Source organism: Homarus americanus, unplaced genomic scaffold (assembly GCF_018991925.1).
Source record: "Homarus americanus isolate GMGI-L3 unplaced genomic scaffold, GMGI_Hamer_2.0 scaffold4060, whole genome shotgun sequence".
Classification (NCBI taxonomy): domain Eukaryota; kingdom Metazoa; phylum Arthropoda; class Malacostraca; order Decapoda; family Nephropidae; genus Homarus; species Homarus americanus.
The window spans coordinates 9,778,095-9,801,522 of record NW_024746161.1 but is presented as its reverse complement, the minus strand read 5'-3'; the positions used below and the strand labels follow the sequence as shown (position 1 = coordinate 9,801,522).

General features: G+C 37.0%; 2 protein-coding genes across 15 annotated transcripts in view; one reads left to right on the top strand and one right to left on the bottom strand.

The window, feature by feature from the left end:
• LOC121879102 (myoferlin-like) overlaps nucleotides 1–20,024 on the top strand; it is a 32,553-nt gene extending 12,529 nt beyond the window's left edge. For 4 of the 8 annotated variants that reach the window (XM_042385611.1, XM_042385609.1, XM_042385608.1 and 1 more), the window contains 13 exons: nucleotides 1,747–1,800; nucleotides 5,038–5,129; nucleotides 5,907–6,039; nucleotides 6,453–6,697; nucleotides 7,584–7,754; nucleotides 8,733–8,881; nucleotides 9,498–9,732; nucleotides 9,995–10,141; nucleotides 11,089–11,279; nucleotides 11,615–11,835; nucleotides 12,457–12,566; nucleotides 12,903–13,050; nucleotides 15,461–20,024. In XM_042385611.1, the coding sequence (XP_042241545.1) occupies nucleotides 1,747–1,800; nucleotides 5,038–5,129; nucleotides 5,907–6,039; nucleotides 6,453–6,697; nucleotides 7,584–7,754; nucleotides 8,733–8,881; nucleotides 9,498–9,732; nucleotides 9,995–10,141; nucleotides 11,089–11,279; nucleotides 11,615–11,835; nucleotides 12,457–12,566; nucleotides 12,903–13,050; nucleotides 15,461–15,496 (1,932 nt within the window). In that variant the 3' untranslated portion in view covers nucleotides 15,497–20,024. Of the gene's footprint in view, nucleotides 1–1,734; nucleotides 1,801–5,037; nucleotides 5,130–5,906; nucleotides 6,040–6,452; nucleotides 6,698–7,583; nucleotides 7,755–8,732; nucleotides 8,882–9,497; nucleotides 9,733–9,994; nucleotides 10,142–11,088; nucleotides 11,280–11,614; nucleotides 11,836–12,456; nucleotides 12,567–12,902; nucleotides 13,051–15,460 lie in introns of all 8 variants that reach the window. The other 4 variants (XM_042385610.1, XM_042385607.1, XM_042385613.1 and 1 more) reach the window with 2 other exon arrangements.
• Nucleotides 20,025–20,705: 681 nt separating this feature from the next.
• The window catches only part of LOC121879106 (lachesin-like), a 43,271-nt gene continuing 40,548 nt past the window's right edge, over nucleotides 20,706–23,428 (bottom strand). For all 7 annotated transcript variants that reach the window (XM_042385621.1, XM_042385620.1, XM_042385626.1 and 4 more), the window contains 2 exons: nucleotides 23,091–23,192; nucleotides 20,706–21,742 (listed from right to left, as the gene is read on the bottom strand). In XM_042385621.1, the coding sequence (XP_042241555.1) occupies nucleotides 21,641–21,742; nucleotides 23,091–23,192 (204 nt within the window). In that variant the 3' untranslated portion in view covers nucleotides 20,706–21,640. The remainder of the gene's footprint in view (nucleotides 21,743–23,090; nucleotides 23,193–23,428) is intronic.

The following is a 23,428-nucleotide window of genomic DNA, read 5'->3' as shown; positions in this document are numbered from 1 at the left end:
CAAATTGAGGCAAATATTTCTTAAAAAAATTGGGGAAGTGATTGGAAGAATAAAGCTACCATCATATTATAGCAGGAGATATGATGTAGCAGTGAGGGATGTGGTATCAGATGAGGCCAACACAGTAGTCCCTTGTCTTACACACTTATGCTTATACACAGTTAACATATTGATATATCATTTCTCCTTTTGCAGGAGCATTTTTGTGATACATGGTTGATTTACCAGAACCTTTAACATTTAGTAACAGACTGGGTGATGCAGCTAACCAATGGTACTCATGCATTGCTTTACGTATGATCCTGATCACTTCACAAGCCAATAGCATGTGAGTGGATGAGAAGGGAAGATGATGCTCCTCAGTCCTATATTTATACTTGCTGGTCTTCTATTATCAAAAGCTTAGCAACATGGTTTTTAGAAATTTGATAGTTGTGCCAGGCTTTATTTTATTAACAATGTCTCAGAAGCATTGTGCAAATCATGCAACAAATTCAAAGAAAGAAAGAAAAGGTCTGACTTTGTGTGGCAACGTGGACAGGTTTTAGATAAACCAAGGTGGTAAATGAATTGTGGAATGAGGAGATGAGGGATGATCCTCACCCCTAGGCCTCCTTGTAAACTGTCCTCTCCCTTCCTCCACTCCTCTGATGTACAGTAAGTACAGTAGCTAATAGAGTGCTGTACAGTGTACAAATTATATAAGTCATTCTTTTCTTTTTTTCTTTTATCCTCTTCACCACTGGTCAGCTCATTAGCCGCTTGGGCGATCGGTCATATGAAGTATCTTACAAAATTGCTATTTGTTTGGGTTGTGGGAGCAAGTTAGCCTGTTCTTTTTTTACAACATTCCTTGTCCAGTGTTATTACCTACAGGAGGAACTTGTAATACCTGTAGGAAATAAAAAAAAAAAATTAAGGGCACCTGTGAGTGTATCAGTTTTGAGACTTGTATTTTAAAGATAATAGTTAGGCAGACTTAGATCAGGACAAGTGGAGGCATTAAATTACCAGTACGGTACTCATTTTCCTTGATGTTTACAAGAGAAAATGCAAATAACCTACTTGCTTTTGTAATGTTTTTCTTGTTCTCAAGATGATCCTGGAATTCCTCCTTCCCCATGTCAGTACTAGATGTAATTTTCTCCACACTCTCCTAGAGGGTCCCTAACTGTTGCATAACCTGCTCTGATCCTACATCACTCACACGTGTATTGCGAGTCCCTGCCACTACCTGGGTGTAGCTATACTGTAGTTGAATTGTTTATTTATTATCTCAACTGTTTCCTCAGCTTCAACAAGGTTACTATTTTTTTTCAACTTGCACTAATTGATTTACTAACCAGGATCCATCTATAGTACTGTACTTCTATTTCTGATTTTAAATTAATTTTTGCAATAGTTTTGTCAAGAGTTTGTTTAACAGCCAGGACAATGCCTGTACCAGCAATTAAATTCAAAACTGTTTTGTATGCATTATCCTTTAGCAGTCACACAATTCTTGCAAAACCTTTTGCACAATAATGCATGCTAATAAATCCTTCAGGGTTTCACGCCTAGAACCACCACACTTCTACATTTTTAACTCTACATTTATATAGTACTGTACTGTACACTAAGCATATTTTACTTCTGATAAATATGGTAGGGACAGTTTTCACTAGATTAATAGACTCATAGCTAAGTGTAGATCATTAGAATTTTATGATTATTTGACCCCAAATCAACTAACAGGTTCTTCTTCAGGCCGACCAAGGTTTCCCTCGCCCAACTCTCAATCACCACCAGGCTTCCGTAGAGGTTAGTGCCCCACTCAAAACTTTGTAGATCCATAGGCATATACTGTACTGTAGATGTGTACACTCTCTCTGTCTGCTGGCCCATAGGCATATACTGTACTGTAGATGTGTACACTGTCTCTCTTCTGTCTTGGGTTTTGAAAGATTTATTGAGAAAACTCTTGAGTTAGTGTGTGACAGTTTTTCTGAATCTCTCTCTTTCTCTATACTGTTCTAGAAGTCCTCAAAGGTTAAGTTGGTATAATTAGGAGCCTGAGGTACACATTACAACACACTGTAGTCTACAGTACTACTCCCACTAAAGTTATAAACAATTCTAATCATCTATTTTTCCCCATTCTTAAGAGGATTAAACCAGCATCAACGAAAGCAGAAAATATTAGGGAGGCAGGGCTATACATATACCTGAATTGGTAAGTCTTTAAACTGTCATCACAAGATTACTTGCATATACTGTACAGTACAAGAAAAGAAAAAGTTTCTAATAATATTTATTTTCAAGGATATAAATTGATAGATTTTAGTCCAAAGCATATGCACCAGAATGTTGATTTATATGCTGTTCTGCTTGTCATTCTTTGGCATGTCACATGTTTTATTAATTTCAGCATGCTATATGCATGTCATATTGTTTGTGATTGACTATGTGATTGCCATGTAAAGTATATGTTAATAATGTTATAGTGAAGTGTCCTTTGTATATGGAATGGATTTGCTAATACAGTACAGTGATATATCCGGTAGCCTTAACTATTGGTGCAGAGCACTTCCGGGAATGAGAGATTTCCTGGTAAAAAGACGACTCTCTCATAGGAAAAAAAAAAAAAAAATAGCCTGAAAAAATCCTTCATCCCCGGAATTTTCCAGGTAACGGAAAATGTTCTTGGAAGTTCCAGAAAATGCGCCTGATTTTAATCACTCAAACCCGGAAATAAAATACCCCATCCCCGGATTTTTCCTGGTACGGGGAAAATTTTCTCGGAATTTTCCGAAAAATATGCCCCTTGGAAAATTTTTAAAAAAGCCGGAATTTTCCGGAAAATTTCCGTTTTTGGGAGCGATTTTCCAAGAAACTTAAAATTCCGGCTATCGGAAAGTTCCGAGTTTGAGGGATTCCGGCTAACGGAGATATTACTTATTCTGTCTCTGTAGATTAAATAAAGAAATGCATATGGAGATACAGTATAAGTTATACAGTATATGTGAAAAGTGTATGACAAATAAGAGGAATATTAAACTGCATTAAATAATGACCCTGCCTGCATTAGGGGTAAGAATATGGACAATTTCTCTCTACAGTTGCTGGTCAATTTTTCCTAGATATCCAATTGTAGTTCGGAATATTGTCTCACAGCAGAATATCATCAGTCTAGTGTGGAACTTCACTTAATTCTTCAGGTTTTATAAGTTTTATTTGATTATGTCTGATAAGACACCACAGCCCACACTGTGATCTTGACAGTAACAACCATACGTCAGACTTTGATATAGTATAGATCCCTGTTCATGATACAGGTACAGTATATGGATTACTGGTACAGTTGTGGAAATGTATTTCTATGCCCCCTGTGGTAACCTGTGTCTCCAAACGGCACCGTTGCAGTAGTAGTATCACTATTTATGAATAAATGGGTATTGGTCGTGTAACGACGGACGTGATTGGTGGATAGGTTTGCTGTAGGTCATATAGGTTGGCCGTTTGGAGACACGGGTTACCACATGGAGTGTAGGAACACATTTCGTCAATTGTACCATAGCTAATTATACTGTAATCCATTCAGCATATTAATGACTTCTGACTTAAAATGTTTACTAGAAACTACAGTATAGTGCATTATACAGCAAATTTAATGTATCATAAAACAACATTAGAATCTTGTTGTGTCCTAAGACAGTACCAATGATTTTTTTGTATCTTAAGACAACATAAGTAATTTTGTTTTTGTTAGAAGACAACACCATGGTAGTGGAATTGTATTGATAATGTGGCCAGCAGTCATTAACAGCTTAAAGACAATGGTGTGGAGCTTTCATTTATATGTGATTCTATAATCGTGTGTTGCTCCTCTGTTTGCACCTGCTTTGTTTGTCTCACCATCTTATCATAGCACTAACTTCTTTACTGTAGACTGTGTGTTTTGTAGGCACATATTATTTGCTATGGAAGACTTGTTAACACTTATTTTTATACATGATATATTATAATTTATGAATTTATCTGTAATATTTGGGTAGGTAGTCAATATAGTATTGTACTTACCGGGTATAAATGCATTTTAAGCATTACTTAATTATTGTAGAGTCACTTTTTACTGCAATTGATAAGTTAGTTAATAATAGATTACAATATTTTGATGAAGAAATCTGATAAGAAGTTTTTATTGCTGACAAAAGGTTGATTATATTAAGACTAGATATATTATGCTATTTCTGTATGCCACTATTGCATCTCAGCCTCCTTGAGCCTCCACTATTATCTCTTATTTTAACATTGGAACACTTCATTCAGATAATGACCATGCAGAACCAATATACATTTCTTCCCCTACCTTCTCATCACACTGCTGTTACTGTTAAATATTTCCTATTCCAGCTGCTCTCATTATGCGATGTGTATTTCATAGACACTGATACACACCAGTGTTTCCCAGATAGCAAGACAATATTGTACACACATATATTTTACCCCATTAGTACACTTCTACCTGTTCAGTGTTCCCACTTGTTTCTCATCTCATCCTTGTACCATATAATATTATTTCTTGGTAATTTGTGTGGACCTCAGTTTTCTTTTGCTGTAACCCAGTATATAACCATCAACAACAGCCTCTTTCTTATTCTCAGACAGTCTTTATTGTACTGTACAAGTACTCCCATCTCCCACCAGTAAGTACTGTACAAAAATTCTGTTCATCTCCAGATACATTTCTCAAATGTGTTGCCTTGTGGTCAATGATAATATCTTGCTCAAACACCCTCCCATACCCCACCACTCTAATTTATAGATATTTCTATGTTATCATAAGGCTCTGCTGCTCTTGTATCTCAAAGTTCACATCCCATAGCTGTCCTATTTTATCTTCTGATACAGTACAGGTATACTTTACTGTACATCATATACTGTATCTACATCCCATTGCCTCCTACTTTCATAACTGACTTGTATAATCAAAAACTTCCTCTATCTGTATCTCTTGGCTTCAATTGCTACCATGATATTGTGTTGCCTCTCCTGCAGCCCGGTACAGTGGACACAGAAATAGATTGGTGGGCCAAGTACTATGTATCATGTGGCCAGGCAGACCGTGCTGGAGCTTATTTCACCAAAGGGTAAGTTGAACCATTGTACAGTTATAATGATTTAACTTATTTATAAATGTGAAAAAAGTGGGTTCCATGCTGAATACAAAGAATTGGTACTGATGGAGACACTGTGGATGGCACTGTACTTTGCCACCTTCATTCCCTCAACTGTAAAGTTATTTATCTTATTTACCTAATGGCCACCTACTAGAGGTGGCTATGCTAAGGGAAGGAGACCAGTGGCCTGTGTAGGATCCCTCCATTGTTCTTGATAATTTTGTTAAGGGTAATTTTGAAGCCCAGTGCTGTTTATGATTCCACAGCTTGGGCTGGTAAACCATTCCATATGTCTACCACCCTCTGTGTGAAGAAGTAATGTATTTCCTTATGTTTGTTCTGCATGATAACTTATCGAGCTTGAAGTTATGTCCCATCATGTTGGTGGAATGTGACATCACAAAGAAAGGGCACAGGTTGACATATTCTATCCCTTTCAAGATTTTGAATGTTTCAATGGCTGTAAAATTGTATACAATAAATGTTTTGCTTTACCAACTCTCAGCTTACCTACTACTACTACTACTACTACTACTTACTACTACTCCGCTTACCACATCATAGGTATATATTACAACTGAAGCACTCAGCCTGGCTATGTAAACTGTGTACATTGATACCCTGTAACATTATACCAACCCACACCCCTTGCTTTTTATGACAAGTTTGTGCCAAGTTAACCCTTAGAACTTGCCTCAGTTTCCCAGTTCATTAAATATGAGAGGTGACCAGGAGTTCTTCCCTCAGGTACGAGAAGCTGGAGGTGTTGATGGGACCCCTGGAAGATGAGACCGCATTCTCAGGGTTCAAGGACTTAGTAGACACAGTGCCTTTAGTCCGAGGACGTGGAGACCAGGCACAGAATGCTGGCGAGTTTAAGGTCAGTGCCTTACCTGTGTTCCATTTGATTTTACAAATGAATCACAGAATCAGCTGATCATTCTCTTCAGAGCCAAAAAGTCAGCTGTGCCTTAGTGAAAGAGAAATCATGTGAGATTATGGTTGTCAGTTGTTCATTTCTAACTGTAAAAACAAGAAATGAATTTTACTTCTACATATGCAGATCTAGATTTCTCTAGTGACATGCAAATCCTTGTATAGTACAGTACAGTACATTATGCCATTTCATTATTATTTGTTGTGTATAATCCTATATTGCTTGTTGCATTGTAAATTTACACTGTATATACACTTTAGAAAATGAATACTATTAGTATTTTAGCAGTTTCTACTTGTACGAGTATACAGTACATAGGTATAAACGCAAGCTCATTTCATATTTTCTGGTTTTAGGGCACTTTCCGTGTGTACCCACTGTCTACTGAAGACCCAGAGGAGCTTCCTTTGATCCTCGCTGGGTTCCCGTCACCAGAGCGTCAAGAGGTGACAGTGCGGGTGTATGTGGTGCTGGGGCAGGACTTGGCTCCCAAGGATGCTGGTGGTTCTTCTGATCCCTATGTTGTGGTCAAGCTCGGCAAGACCACGAAAACATCTAAAGACAACTACAGACCCAATACAATTAATCCTTTGTTTGGAGAGTGAGTATAGTAGTGGGGAGAGGGAGAGGTGAGGAGGAAGGTGGGAGGGAGGGAGAGGTGGGGGAGAGGAGGAAGGTGGGAGGGGTTGGAGAGGTGGGAAGGAAGGTGAGAGGTGAGGAGGAAGGTGGGAGAGATAGAGATAAGAGAAGGAAGATAGAAGAAGGACAAGAAATAAAAGATGAAACTCAAGATATAGATGGGTGCAAAGAAATTAAAAGAAAGATAGTAGGAGGGAGGAAAGAGAAGAAGGGAGGGTATAAAGTGTAAATGTGAGAAGTGAGGGAAAAAAGAGGAAAGGAAGGTGTGAGGAAAGAAAGGTAGATATGGTGGGGGGGGGAGAAAAGAATGAATGGTATGAGGAAAGCAGAGACATAAAGGAAATGGGTTGTGAAAAAGAGAAGAAACTGAGAGAAAGAGATACATGGGCAAAGAGAATGTAGGAGAAGAAGAAAGAAATATGAAAGAGATGAATTATTTGAGGGAAGAGAATAGTAGGAAATAATGATGACTGGAACAAAGAAAATGGTAGTTGAGAGGAGAGTGTAAATGAAAGATGATAACAGGAGCGAAGGAATTAGTATGTAAATAGATATGTGGTCAAAGAGAGAGGGGAAAAACTCAGTGTGAAGTTATGTTTATATTTTTTTTTTTACTGTATTTAGTAAATTTTCACTGGACTAAACATATATCCCAATGAATACTTAACATAAGGACGATCTATACCATTGAAGTGGAATCCAAGACTTTATGATGCAGTTGATCCAATGATTCATTTTCATTATTCAATCTTTTGTCTTTATGTTTCTTTCCCACAGTAACCAGAATATATCAATGTTTCATCTTATACAACTCAATACTCTAGTCACTCAATGTTTACATGTGTCAGGGTGTTCGAGGTCAGTGGGACGCTGCCTATACACAAGGATCTGGTGGTGCAGGTGTGGGACCGAGATTTAATTACTTCAGATGATCTCATTGGGGAGACGACCATTGACCTGGAGAACCGCTTCTTAACACGCCACCGAGCTACTGTGGGTCTTCCTCTCCAGTACCATGTGTGAGTACCAGTAATGCCTTTCAGGAATATGAGTTTTTAGTACAGTACTACTGTACCTGGTTTTATAAATCTGGAGTATTATTGTTGGGGAGTGTTGATACCTAGCATAATCTTCAATCCAACTTATTTCACCTAAAGAGTAGCCATCCAAACCTAATCTCATCCCCCAAGTAGTGTTAGGGTGGTTAATCTTCAAGGGAAATAAACTGGGGTGGAGATTCAGGTGATTCGAATATTCTTCTACTTTTAATTCATTTCATAAAGTATTTCTAAAATTTTAGTTGGCAAACTTGTTTTTTTAGTCTGTTTCAGGGAATATGAGAGATTTTCTTGATTTTGATACAGTTAACTTATGTACAGTCCCCAAAATAGTATCTTTACTTTTTCTGTCTTTACAATTTAAAATGTTGAACAAAATGCTTTGATATATTCTTCAGTGCATCATCATATAGTGTTATGTCTGTTCCCCATATCAGTACTAACAGTATTCAACTGTACATAACATCTATTTATAAAATATCTGCAGGAATATAGCTTAAATTACTGGCCATTTTCAAATCCTTCCAATTTTCTGGACAAAAATTGTTACCAGATAATTTGACCCACTAAGTAGGTAATGATGTATGCCAATACCTGTGGTCGACTGTACCAACCGTTCCAAAACTAGTGGACTAACACTGCTTATAAAACAGTGAACCATATCAACCCCATGGGTAGCCATGCCTTTTTGGGGGACTGGACATGTGTACAGTTCATATATCAGAAAGTCTTTTAAACAAATTTTGAATGATGATCCAACTCGTGTATTCAGTCATATGAATTGTCTTTCTTTTCTGATAATATGAGCCTGATCTCAGAATTGTAAATTTTTTCTTTTTCTTTCTCTGTCTACACTTTCTACATCTGTGCATTAATCATACCTTCTACTTGTAAATAATTTTATAATTTGTGAAATATATTGTTCATCCTGATACCTAGGAGTGGAGCTAATATGTGGAGGGACATGGAACTGCCAACAGAGATCCTGACAAAGGGTGCACGTCTGAGGAACTTGGAGGGCCCCATATGGCATGCCCAGCCCCTCAGCCTTACACTAGCAGGAGACACTTACTCTCTTACAGACTTTGGTAAGTAACCAGATAGTGTACAGGATAGCCCCACTTTTTTACTCTTCATTGTCTCATCTCTCCTTGCAATAGTCTGCAACAGTAGCACTCATGTCTCTCACCACTATACGGCCTTACTAAGTGCTGATCTAAACCTATAATATATTCCTGTGAAGGCTTCCTTATTTCTGACATGCTACACCTCTTTGCTGAACTACATAGTACTGCCTATCATCCACAATCACTATTTTCTGATAAATTTCATTTTTTATTTAATTAATCACCACTTGGTAGAACCTTGTTTAGGAGTTACAGCTGTCTGTGTAATAATGTACAGGGTATTGCATAACTACACCTTCATAGTACCACAGTTAGAATGTAAAATTAGCAGTATTATTGATATGGAAACCTGTAAATTGGATTTATTTTTAGTATGCAACAAAATCAGATAAAATTATAAAAGAAAAAGTATACTCATACAGTATACTGTTTCTAGTAATTAAATGAATAGGAAGAAAAGTTGATACATTGAGTGTTGGTGTGAATGAGTGAACAAACGAGAAACTACAAATAATTGAGAGAGTAAGATATTTGGCACACACTCCTTTTGTACCCACAAGGAATTCATTACTTACAGAGTTGGAGGATAAGGTTCGCCCACCCACACTTGGAGACTCGAGAGAGAGACTTGCCCTCTATGTCTTACACAAGGCCCTGCCTCTGGTGCCTGAGCATGTGGAGAACAGGGTGTTGATGCACCCAGCTCACCCAGGGCTTCCACAAGGTCAGCTCAAGCTATGGATTGACCTCTTCCCAGCCTCCAGCCAGCCATTGCCTCCTCCAGTTGATATTACTCCCCGTCAAGCACACAAGTGAGACTTCAGGATGTGTATTTAATCTCATTTTGAAAAACTTGAGATACATCAAAATATTAATGTATTCTTTTGGCTGCTATGACAACGAAGGAACAATCTTGAGGCATAATTTTATGACTCAAAAACATCATACATTTTCAAATTTACATCCCCCCCAAAATTGACAATGACTCATCTTAAGTTTTTCTGTTTTAAGAAGCTGGAAATGTATAACAGTACATGTTAGATTTAGTTATACAAGGAGCATTTATCCTTGAAGGTATATGCTGCGGGTGGTGGTGTACAACGTGTATGAGGCACCCCTGCAGGAGACGAGTTTCATTGGAGGAGAGATGATGAGTGATGTGTACGTCAAGGGTTGGCTCCAGGGCACCAGTAATGTTCAGAAGACTGACATCCACCATAGGTAAGTCTTTTACAGTAGTTCCTTAGTCTTGTTAGTTCTATTTTATGTACTACTAGAATATTCATCGAAGTTACTTTTCTGCAAAATACAAGTTACTTTTATCATATTTTTATGTAAAAAGATACAGACATATAAATAATTACCAAGTTATGTATTTTTGGTGTTCTTGTCTCAGTAACTTATTAGCTGAGATTGTCACCTCCCCTCCAGGTAATGTATGAATATTGTAGATAAATCCTAAGTTATGGATGAGTCTCATGTTGTAGCTATTGTAGGTAGATCTCAAATTGAATCTCATTCAGGTATGCTATCAAGTCTCTTATTAGTCAGATTGTTCTATGATCAAAGCAATATCTTGCATATTTAATTGGACTTAGTGTTAATTAACTTATAGTAGTATGGTGATGTATAATCTTTATTTGTTGTATTTTGGTGTACTATATCTACAAATATGCCATCAAAGCCAGTCACCTATACCGCACTAACCCAGGGATAATGATAGTGATGCTACATTGCTACTATTGTATTACAAAGTTAACCTAAGGAAAGCATGCACTGATATTTTATCCTGGCAACTTTACTTGACTTATGTAACATTTTACAGTTCTTGCTATAATTTTGATGGTGTGGAAAAATTAGTGTTCAGGTCCACCAACTGCCTTAGAGGGAATATTACCTAAGAACCATCAACAAGAGTGAGGAATTTCCTTTTACTTCTCTTATTATTGGTCCTGTGTTCATTTGAGGTCGGCCACATTATTTTCTAATAGTTTTCATTCTTACAAGCCCTTTACTGATTTGGGGCAGAATAGCTGAAATAAGCAGCAAAATTCATTACCATGTGTAAGCTTCAGTATTTTAAAAGTATCTTGTAAATTAGTGACTGTGTTTAAATGTTTTGTGTCACTATCTTTAAAAAATATAAAATTAAAACCATTCTTTTTCAGATGTTTGGATGGGGAGGCTAACTTCAACTGGCGTTTAGTATACAATCTAGAGATGTTGGAGGCTGAGCAGGTGATGATAGTGGAGCATAAGGAGCACCCGTGGAGCCTTCACACCACACAACAACGACGGCCTCCACAGCTGACACTTCAACTCTGGGACAGTGACCTAATCGCCAGTGATGATTATCTTAGTACGTAGACCACAATGTAGTACAGACATGTTAGTGCTTCATCACTTGTCATTTGTATATATACTTACTTATTGTCGTTGTGGTGAGATGACTTTTTGAGATTATTTCTCCAGTACAGTAATAGTTGAGTATCATCACCGTGCTGGGTGATTATTTCAGTACACACAACCTCCTTTTTTGTTTGTATATTTAACTTATTTTCCTTTTTCTAAGTGCTTCTGTGTTTGACTGCATGTACTGTTTAGACTTTAGAGATTACACCAGATGTAACATTGGCACTTTCAGAGCCTTTACATCTTAATTATTAGTGAAATACTGGGGTATTTGTCCTACAGGTGAGACAACCCTTGATCTCTGTCGTTTGCCTAAGCCTGCCAGGTCAGTGCGTGGTGTAGGACCATCTCAGGTACCTCAAATGATGGGTGATGGTGATGCCAACAGTGTGGCCATTACCATGCTTGATGATCACACCAACTCCATTAACCTTTTTGAGGCCAAGCGTGTCAATGGGTTCTTCCCCTTCACACGAGTGGTGGAAGGCAGAACAGAGATTGCTGTAAGTACTTGCAACTATATATATGTTCTTATTACAACCAGATTTGGTCCTTTTTCTTTTGATTATATAAAGAAATGATAAACTTCACAATATTAATATAGTATTATGATAATAAAGATTACTTTATAATTACTCAAACTCTGTACTTGTGATTATGAATTCTGATATGTAAGCCTGTGTCATTTGTATTTTATCTTTGATCTTGTGGTCCTGTTATGATGCTATTGGTAAATATCATGCTACCTGACCTTTCTTCCACGAGGTACATACCGTAAATTACTGCTACAAGGAAAAAATCTGGTAAAATATACATGTAGTATAATACTTTTGGGTACTTTTCCAACATCATTAAAAACTATAATGTACAAGCAATATAGAAAACCATCCATCACATGTATTGACTAATGTCAAACTTTCAGATTAGATTTCTGGGATATGACCTTCAGTGGAAGACTTTTAGACAAAAAATGTTTTTATTGTTTACCAAAATTCAAATTACAGAGGTAGAAGTCACTCAGCTGGCTTTAGCTGGCTTTAACTGCCTTTGCCACTCTTTTAACTTGCACACTAGATTGTAGCAATTATTACTAAGGATGATCTTTCGTTTTTGTGTGTTTTCAGGGCAAGATAGAGTTGGAACTTGAGGTGATCTCAGAGAAAGATGCTAAACTCCGTCCAGCAGGCCAGGGACGTGATGAACCCAACATGAATCCCAAATTGCCTGAGCCAAAGTGAGTCACTAAGAAGAGTTTGTGTTCTGAAGATTAGAGGCATACACCTTCCTGCCTGCCTGAGTGTGGGTGTATGGAAGTACAGATTCACATGCAATTTAAATTTTTTTTAGATCTTTTGTGCATTATTATTCTAGAACATTTAAATTTATTGTTTATGGGAGGAAACCTACTTGAATGTATACCTTAGTATTGTTTCAGCTCGAATAAAGTCATGATGTCACCTAGTCCAGGCATGTCCAAGTTGCCAGACATTGCTAATCTGTGCAGTCTTGAATGATATTTTATAGACTAGCATGTTACTGTGGGGTATATGACTCTCTCTCTCCCCAACAGCCGACCAGCTACCTCCTTCCTGTGGATCACATCACCTTGGAAGTCCTTCAGGCACGTCATTTGGAAGAATTACAAGTGGTACTGCATCACACTAGTCGTCCTTGTCCTTCTCTTCCTATTCCTCTTCCTCTTCCTCTACTCCCTACCGGTAAGTTCCTGTTAATTATTTTTGATTGGTAGTGTCTTCATTCTCATCTCCTTTTCCATAAATTTTCCTCTATCAAGAACCTTGTCCAACTTTACTCACCACACTGATGTAACCTGAGTGTGGGTGAAGAAAGATCCATCAGGGTGAGGGGGGCTTTCTCCCCCCCCCATGCAAATTCATCCTTAGCTGTCCGAGATTTATAGCATTAACTTAATAAAATATGACCATCAGCTTGGAATCAGGCGACCTTTTCTTTGATGATTTTCACCTGACATCAGTTCCAAGTGTTTAATTCATATAAACCTAGATTTTGCCAAAGCTTCGACAGTCTACCCCACGAAAGGCTGAAAATTAAACTGGAAGGGTATGGAATTTGGGGAAATGTCTTAGCATGGATAGAAGACTTTCTACATGACCACAAGCAGTGTGTGGTGATTAATGGCACGAAATCATCATCTGTACCTGTCACAAGCGGGGTACCACAGGGCAGTGTATTGGGCCCACTGTTGTTTGTTTGTTTCATAAATGACATGCCTGACGTTGTACACTCCTCCATACAAATGTTTGCCGATGACGCCAAGTTATTTCGGGAAATTAAGAACCATGCGGACTGTGAAGCTGCAGAAGGATCTCTGTGAGTTCCAAGAATGGTAAAAAAAATGGCTGCTGAGATTCAATGTCACGAAGTGTAAGAGGATGCACCTGGGGCGTACCAACGGTAAGGAGGCATAACATATGTCCCAACGGGATGAAGAAACTGCACTAATTGAGACTGAATGTGAGAAGGACCTAGGTGTGTATGTTGACAATGAGCTGAAGTTCTCGGGCCATTGCGAGAAGAAGGTAAATCAGGCAAATAAATTATTGGATCTTATAAGAAGGTCGTTCAGATATCTAGACGGTCCGTCCCTCGTAACGATCTTCAAGAGTGAAGTGCTTCCCCATCTGGAGTACTGTCACCCCAGCTGATCTCCGAGATATGCTAGGGACTGTCAGTTGGTTGAAAATGTTCAAAGGAGGGCCACCAAGCTGGTGCCTGCACTTTGGCACCTCAACTACCCTGAGAGATTGGAGCGCCTGAACTTGCCTAGCTTATACTACAGACGGGCAAGGGGCGACCTAATTGAGGTGTATAAGCATCTCAAGGGGCACTACTCAGTCGAGTGTCCTTACTTGGAGCTGGCGGACTATCGCCCCACAAGGGGTCACAGCTCAAGGTTGAAGGAGCCGCAGGTCCAGAAAAGTGTGAGGGCAAACTTTTTTGGAGTGAGAGTTGTGAACTCTTGGAACAATCTACCAGAAAGTGTTGTGACGGCACCGAGTGTGAGCTCTTTCAAGACAAGACTTGACCAACACTGGAGCAGGTTCAGATACATTCAGGAGCCGGTGCATGCCCAGTACTTGCCAACAGTGCGTAACAGAGATGTGACCGACTGCCCAAGCAGCTAACGAGCCGATCAGTGGTGAAGAGGATAAAAGTAAAAGTTAATTCATAAAAAAACAATAGCTGTTATAATAATGCTGTAATAGAATGATCATGGGTGTCAAGAGCTATTTCGAAATCCAGTACAGGTATAGACATATTTATCAAAAGTGATGTTTTTATGCTATGAAGAATTAGAAAGGTTCTCACTATCCAAAGACCTTTAGGATCCTACAGCTCATAGGTGTTTACAGTGAGATAGGATAGATCAGTCACTGAACCATAAGACAGTAACCTGGCAGAGCATTCTTGCTACTCTACCCAATGCTTATGTAGATATTGCTTCATATTCCATTACTAGGTCTTAAGAATCAAATGATTAATGAAGCATCTCACAGGACCCACCGTACCCGGATATAGGAATGGGCATGTATGATATATCTAGGTAGATGTGGAATCTGGCTAGGAGCAGTATAAGGCCACTGTGTATCAAGTTAACCCCCATAGCTGCTTTGATGCCAAGTGACTTTATACTTCCTGTGCTGTTGTTGATGAAAAATGAAAAATCCAAGTTATTTAATGTTTTGTATTACTTTCTGTTTTTCATATGCAGTTTTATTTCAAAATTTGATCAACCTTCATCATTTAACACCAAACTCCTCTATCATCTCATTACAGTATTTTATACAAAAACATAAAATATCCAGGTTACTTCCGTCATGTAATACACAGCACTTTAATGTTCACACCATACTCTGATTCCCATTTGTCACCATTACTTGACAAGGTCTGTCATATTTGTTTCATTCCAATTTTTTCCATAATCAGCTTATCCACAGATCCGCTATCATTATATAATCCGCCACTTCTTCCTTCATCAAGTGCTTCCTGTTAGTTTTGTTGTCTTGTAATTCCCATCTCTCATCATAAATCCAATTACAGTAGAAGTCTATTATCATTTTCTGATTCGTGCTTTTATCACAACAGGGCGCTACTATCGACTATCTCATCGGTGTGGACTAAACCAAGGACTCAGAGGACCCAAATGATTATCAACTGACTGTCAGATTTTGTAATGTTTGTACATTTGTTGTAATTTTATGAAATTAGAATCGTAAGCAAAATGAGATCAGATATACATTTGTTGATATGTTTTAATGCTATGTAAAAAAAGAAAGAAACTAAATATAGATTTATGTATATTAATAATGATAAATCGCAAGATATAATCTCCCAGCTGAGATTGTGACAGCATCTTGTGTGAACTCTTTTAAGACCACTCTAAATCAGTCTTGTTGCAAGCTCAGGTACAATAAGAGTGTGTACTGTACATGCCCAGTACAGTACCTGATGATGGTAAGAGTCCAACAAGTGAGTAACCATCTGAACAGTTGTTAAACTGAAAGGTATTGAAGAGAGTAAGTAACATATCCAAAGCAGTTTCTCATACACTCACAAGACAACACAGTTTCAGTGTTTTTATGGTTGTAAGTAAATTTCTTGTAAATTATATGGTGTTTAGCTCAAAGGTGTGTAGCTGTTTGGATATTTCCTGCTACCTGTTGTCCATTTATATCTATAAATTTTATTTATATGCAGACTTCCACATCTTCATGTTCTATTGAAGAGATATCAATTAATACGAGTTACCAGAAATTTCATTTTAATCGTAACCAGAAAGTAGATTAAATATGTACTGTATATACAGTACAAACAAGAAGCACTGTATATGAGGTTAGAGGAGAAAGCCCACAACCAGAGACATTAAAAGGTCAGTATGCAGACTGCAAGAGATCACTGTGTAAAAGAGTAGTAAATTTACAGAGAGGCTCTGAAACACTGTATGAAGAGAGGTTAGTGTAAACACAGGTAGAAAGCATTGTATCCTCCTGTGAGGTAGAGAATAGTGTCTGTAGTTGGATTTAAGTGTATGGTATAAATAGCTAAACACCAAAATACATATCCCTGTAAACAATACACCCACTATACCACACCAGTTAACAGTGTATAATATACAGCTGAACACAGCTAAAAACCAAGATGACATTGCACTAAATAATATATACTAAGATACTTCCTTCCAGTTATAAATTATTATTTTTAGTTGTACAGTCACAACCAGCATATATAATAGCTGCCCATGTTTGTACTTTTATATTACATTTAAACTATCTGAGGATATTAGCTGTATTTTTATACTTTATGTATCCATTGCACTGTACAGTACATGCAATCTTGGAACCTGAACAACTCTTGAATACTGTTTGTTAAATATTATTCCATATAAAGTTTACAGTAACCAAATTTTTTTAATTCGGTTACTTTTGGCAATTCTGCACTTCCAATCTTACTTTGACTTTTCTGAATCATAGTAAATAACTTAAGAAACAAATCACATGATGAGTAGTGTCCCCTCATTCAGAGGCTAGCACAGGTACCATCCATCAATTAGTGTGGGTATTCTGCATTAAGAAAACGTGTACAAATTCGTCACTTTGATAAACTTTTTAAATTTTTTGCATTTTGGAAGCCTTAATGGTTTTGTAATGTCTTCCAATGAAGATCCTAACACTTCTAATGAAGCTGTTAAGAAAACTTTGTGGTAACCAGTTGGAAATTACAAAAGTCTGTCTATTGTTGATGAGTTAAAAGTGCTGGTAAGGATTGAGTGGTGGCCCACTATGCAGATTGTCTGATGATTTCAAGATAAGCACAAGTACAGTATATGGAATAAAACTGGGTCTAGAAGAAGCCAATGTTCAGAGTGTAGAGTGTCGCTGTTGTTTAGTTCCATCATAATAACCTGACAGTTATGAGGTACTGTGCTGTATAAGGTTTTCTTTTAGAATTTTAGTAGTACAGTAGTCTAAGATATTCTTAATCTGTTCCTTCAGTGTCACAACACTAATGTGTTCTTTTAACTTTATCCATTTATTACACTTGAAAGTGTATCAGTCAATTTTTTTATAATTTACACATTTTCAAAACACTTAATATCAATACCTGATTTTCTGAAGCAACTAGCACATCATTATTAAGTCCCAAATGAACCAGGCAAATCTTGCCTGGCCAAACTAACCTAGATTAGGTAAGTTAGGTTTAGTTGGTTGATGTCATCTTTAATAATGGTTTAATGTTGTAGTTCTAACAGGTGCTATTTAAGAATCATTGAGATTTCACATACTGATCTTTTCTATTCTGCATTATGTATTTTAGGAAGCCTTATGTCAAAATACCTGTAGTTACATAGAATATGAAAAATAGGAACTTGAACAAAATTAACAATATTTATTAACTTAAATAATATTATTGAATTGAATATTAAGAATGACTGCAATTACTGACAACAGTTTAATTCTTAATGACCACTTAACCACAACAATGAGAACACTCAAAGCCATTCATTAATTTCATTTGAAAATAGTCATACATTCAGATATTCATTTGTCAGTTTACAATCCCACAATACAGTATTCTAATATTGAGGAAGTAACAAACAATTTTTATTCTATTACTGTACATAAAGTGTTAAATACTGTAGTTCAAGAAAGGTAAACTATTACCAATGTATTTTTATTGTACTGTATCCACTGTACCCAGAAACCTCACTTATCAGGTGATAAAAATACATCCACAGTAATTGGTGGTGACTTTGTTGGTGACTTTGTACACAATTGATAATACTTAGGAATTTACTTTATTTTGTTAAATGTAAAGCTCCTATAATTCTGAATTATCAGGATTTAGCTGTACTGTACACAGTACTTAAACATGCATTACATACCCTTTAAGTCAGTGAGGTTAGGTTAGGTTTTGTTGGGTTTTACTAACAGAACATAACCAAGCATTCTTTAATTGCATTAAAAATATTTCTTCTCAAGTTACATATTATTATGCAGTGTTAACCAATTTAGAGGTCCTATTGTGACCCAGCAAATCCCCGCCTCCCTCAATCCCTTTCTGGCACATTTAGCAAAACTTTAAAAATAAATTTGAATTATATTTTTACCATTTTGTAAGTACTGTAGCATGAAATCCAAAACACAACAGTACTGTACAACATTCATTGCTATACTGTACCATCTTCTCCACATCTTGTGAGAGATATTTAAGATAACCATAATAACATGCAAGTCAGTGGAATACAGCCACCCTACTTGCCATCATGAGGCCTCCTGAAGCTTAACAACAAAAACTGACTGAACCATTGTTTGGCAACTTCAAATGGGCATTGGGAGATTGCTACAACACTCATATTTTTGTCTCAGTACTGTTTGCAAACTAATCATAAAGGTTAGACCATATATAGTGAGGCTACAGTAAATAGAAGACCTAACACAAACCCGCAGTGAATGGGTTACAACTGCACAAGTTCCAGGTGATATTTTTTTTTTTAGCCACTCTGTGATTTATGGTGTGCTACACTACAGCTTCAGTAGTGTAATGTGTGCATTCTATAATATGTGCAAGGATGTGACTCTTGAAGTTTTATCACATGTGAGGAATATATAAGTCATTTTTGGGAGCTCATGAGAGTGTCCTGTTGTTAAATATATTTTTATTTGTTTTAATATTTAAAATGCCCTGACATTTCATAATGTGTCAGGACACGTTCTAACATTTATATAAGCTGCTGCTGTCTGATGTTTACAAAATGTGTTCATTACTTGTTCTGTGGTACAGTACATAGACATACGTTATATGTGGTACATTATGTTTTGACATTTCTATCAAATTTGTATCTTCTGATATAGTTATTATATTTAATGAACATGTAGTGTGGCTGAATAATTTATTAATATGTTCTGCAGGTGCTTATTGTTGAATATATATTATTATATTACTTGACAATCTAATGATGTTTACTATATTTGTAGACTTAAACAGTATAGTAGCCCGGTGCTTGGTAGGTGTAGCCAATTTAGAACTTCTCATTTTTATTATTATAAACCTCTTACAACATAATAAAAAAGGTACTGTACTCGGTTATATTTTATTTAGTGTTTGAGTAGTACTGTATCTCTAAATACTGTAGATTCTACAACAAGCTCATGAAGAAACTATCTGTAAGAGATATGTAGTAAAAATTGTTGAGCTGAATTATTATTATTATTATTACTGTATTATTATTATTAGAATTATTATATTTTTGCCCCCCCAATGTGGATCAGTGACGTGTGCCCAGGTGGGCTAATCCCTATAAATAACTGAAAATACCACATGCCTATACAGTACCATGTCAGATGTTTAGTCTGTGATAGTGTATTTTTTACTGCTCCATTTGGGGTTTAGCAACAATGTTCCTAAGGATATTGTTGATCTAGTTTTATGAAGAGATCTGTGTCTTGATGATAACACATTTCATCAAATACAGTACTGTACTGTTCTGTATTCTTTCTTTGTGCCTTCTTAGGGCCAGTTTTTATCTACTTATATATGGAATATAAACTGAAGTGTTAGGTAAAAGCTGAGATTAAGTCCCTGCTTTGGTGCTGTGGAGCTCTTAATGTGACAGAGTAAAATTTTAATAAAGGTTATATAATAATTATGATCATCTGTTTACCAACCATATTTATTGATCAGCAAGTTTTGCCATTATACAGTATTATCAATATTATTTTTACCAACCACTCAGTTTAACAGCGTCCACACTTAACACACCCTTCTTCCTCAGCCAAAAATCTCAAGAGTAATCAGAATTCTTTCAAACTGAATATGAGTTGAATTGTAATAGTTTCATTTATGCAATCTTAGTCTCAACCTTGATGTCACTGATCAGTGCCTGGAAGGTTTTGGGGGCATAACATTCAGATGGGTGAGGATGATGAGGTTGGTGGTGGTGGCAGCAGATACTGTACTGGACTGTGCTTAGGGGTGAGGGTTTAGTCTCCCACTATATGTGTTTTTAAATCTTGCTTTTGGGAAGAAGTGTTTTATGTATATATATGTTTTTTTTAATGTGCTGGCGGTTGAACTAGTGACAATGGAAGTGGGAAAACAGATCCAATTACTCTTAATTCTGTAAGTAAGTCTTCTCTTTTTTAAATACATGTTAGATGCATGTATTTTAGTTGCATTTTTGTGAAGGATATAAAGCATGCACATGAGTTGAAAAATGTATGCATATTGGTACAGTAATGAATACCTGTATACTTATTCTCTTTAAGTACAGTTCTGTAGTGATATACAACATAAGAGTTCAATATTTTGTACTCGGATAAAAAGTAAAGAATTAATGTAAAATATTTTATTAAGTTATTAGTTTAAGCAACAATGACTTCACATAACATTAGTATTGCATAAAAATAATAGTACAGTACAGTAGTCAATATTTATTTTCATAGACTGTATACCAACTCTTGTATAATACGTAATCCCAAGTCTCTGTTCGTGCTCTGTACAGTATTATATATCGTATTTATATACAGTACATATTATGGTGCAGTACTGTACCTGTACTGTACCTGTGATTTAGTGAGTTACTTCCTGGGATTATTAATCTTATTTTCTGGAGAATCAAAAATACTTCACCCATTACCAAACATCTTCTGACAATCACTTGACTATACATTCAGACTTACATAGAGGGTAAACAGGACATAACACAAATCACAGATCCAGGCACACATATCATTTATCACTACAATGCCTGGTACTCACATCAACACAACTTAGGGTTGTCAATAAAATATTCCATAACATGATAATGGAGACCAACAGATGAGAGTAAAGGTCCAAGAGACCACCTCAGCCCCAGCTGGGTCCAAGGCAACACCTTCCACAAACTCTAGGAATTTTTAAAATAATACAGTCGTTAACTTCACCATGGCAAACTAATACTGTTGGTTATCTTTAGTAATATGGTTTGGAATAAAAGACAGATCCAATGAAAATTTTATACAATTATTACAATTGGCTTTTATTGGTAACCCTGATATTGCTAACCCTTATTCTCCAGTCAACAGACCAGGCATTCACAACCTCACACACTTCCTACTCTGTTAGCTTACGACATATATTATCACCCATAGTATAACAAGAACTCTAACATCAATATATCACCAATATTATTTCACATGTTATTAATCACATACATATTATTATCACAAAATCAAATCCTTAAGTATCTTCACATATAATCTAATCCCTTCCTTATTTCCAAACAACTTATCTGCCCAGACCCGCCAGTAAGCAGATGAGAATCAGGAGGGTGTAGCTGTGGGTTGGCCTTGCTGATGACTGTTCTTGGCTGTCTTTGAGTAGTGTTACCTGTAGAATTGGGGACACATAATTAGTTACTTTGTGTATGAGTGCCTGCATATATGCCTGTATGTGTAAGTGTGCATATTTTTCGAAACTGAAACATTAATATTATGTAACTCTTACAATCAGTGTTTATCAATACACTGTACAGGTTATATATCACTCTATTTATCGTTCTTGTTCAACTTGCTTTATTCCCACTAAAGTTAATTGGAATTTACTTCTGAAGTAGACTACTGCCTCTGTGTGCTCTACACACCCAGAAAAAATAAGCAAACCCTACTGGAAATAGGTATTTGATGGCTTTGCTGCCTATCCTTTGTCGAGTTGCCTTACTACAGGTATTTACCATTGTTAATTACCCGCAATGCCTATATACATTCTTTGTATACATGCATGGTCTGTGTACACTGTATACACTACCTGCATTATCTCTATACAGGTACCGGGGGTCTACTATAAATTTCAAGTTTAACCCCATTTGTATCGGCGAGTGTTCGTAAATTGGGGACCCCCTGTATCCCCCGATTTACAATCTCCTCATCTACAATATTTTGCTTGAAAGATAGTGATGTACTGTATTAAGACCATCCCCCTACTTACGATAAAAAAATTCACAAAAACGATGGTCATCATCCGTCCAAAATCTCTGACACGCGGAATATGGAACGCATCTCTTGCTGCACTTGTCAGCTGCGGTCTACCCATGTGCTGCCAGACAGCCACCTGGTGCATTACAGTCCCAAGCTTTGCTTCATGGTGATCACACATGCCCATGATCATGTAGCTCAATGATTATCGGACAGTATCGGTGTTCTTCCTTATCATCGGTTAATTTTAAAATTACTGTACACTTCATTTATCATTTCTCCACATTTATTAGCTTGTTTGTTGTTCGGGCAGTTGGTCTTTTCTTTGTTACAGGAAGAAACCTACCATACTTGGGAGAGTCACAATAGATAACACCCTTGTGACCATTTCCACTTCTGTCCTGGGCCAAGACTCAAACCCAGGAAACATAACGAGAGATACTGTACGTGTCTTGCTGAACTTACTGCTGTACCATCATCAACACTTGCAGTGGCTCATATAGTGTGTCAAGATCCACTTTTACAAAGGACTTTTGAAATTACAGAAGTAAGTCAAACTTTAATATCTGTGTGTAATTTCCATGAGCTATTTGAGATGAATTAAACAGGTTTTGGTTAAATGAGAGCTCCCAAAACCTTGACCATTACTAAAGAAATAAGGTGGCGATCCAGAACTTAACATTTTATTATCTATCATTCGTTGTGGAAAGTCCTGACAATAACTTTTCATGGACATTCTTCAGTAATAATAGAATGGTACCAACCACAACAGGAGGGGCGGCCTCCACACGCAGCTCCTCCTCATCTGAGCTGACGGGCACCTGACACTGGTAGCTGCCAGCATCAGCGGCTGACACTTCACGGATCTAAGGGAGAAGGAGACAGACAACCATGACCGTCTGCTGTGTTAATGTAGTCGCACATACTCTATCTCACTCAGAAATTATCTTATTTAATTAAACCCATTCACTCTTTACCTGACATTTTTCTTAGTTGGATTTTTTTTTATTCTATACAGGGAGGTACTACAGGTGCTCCTCTACTTACGAATGAGTTACGTTCCTGAGGCTTGTTTGTAAGTCCAACTTTACTCTTGTAGATA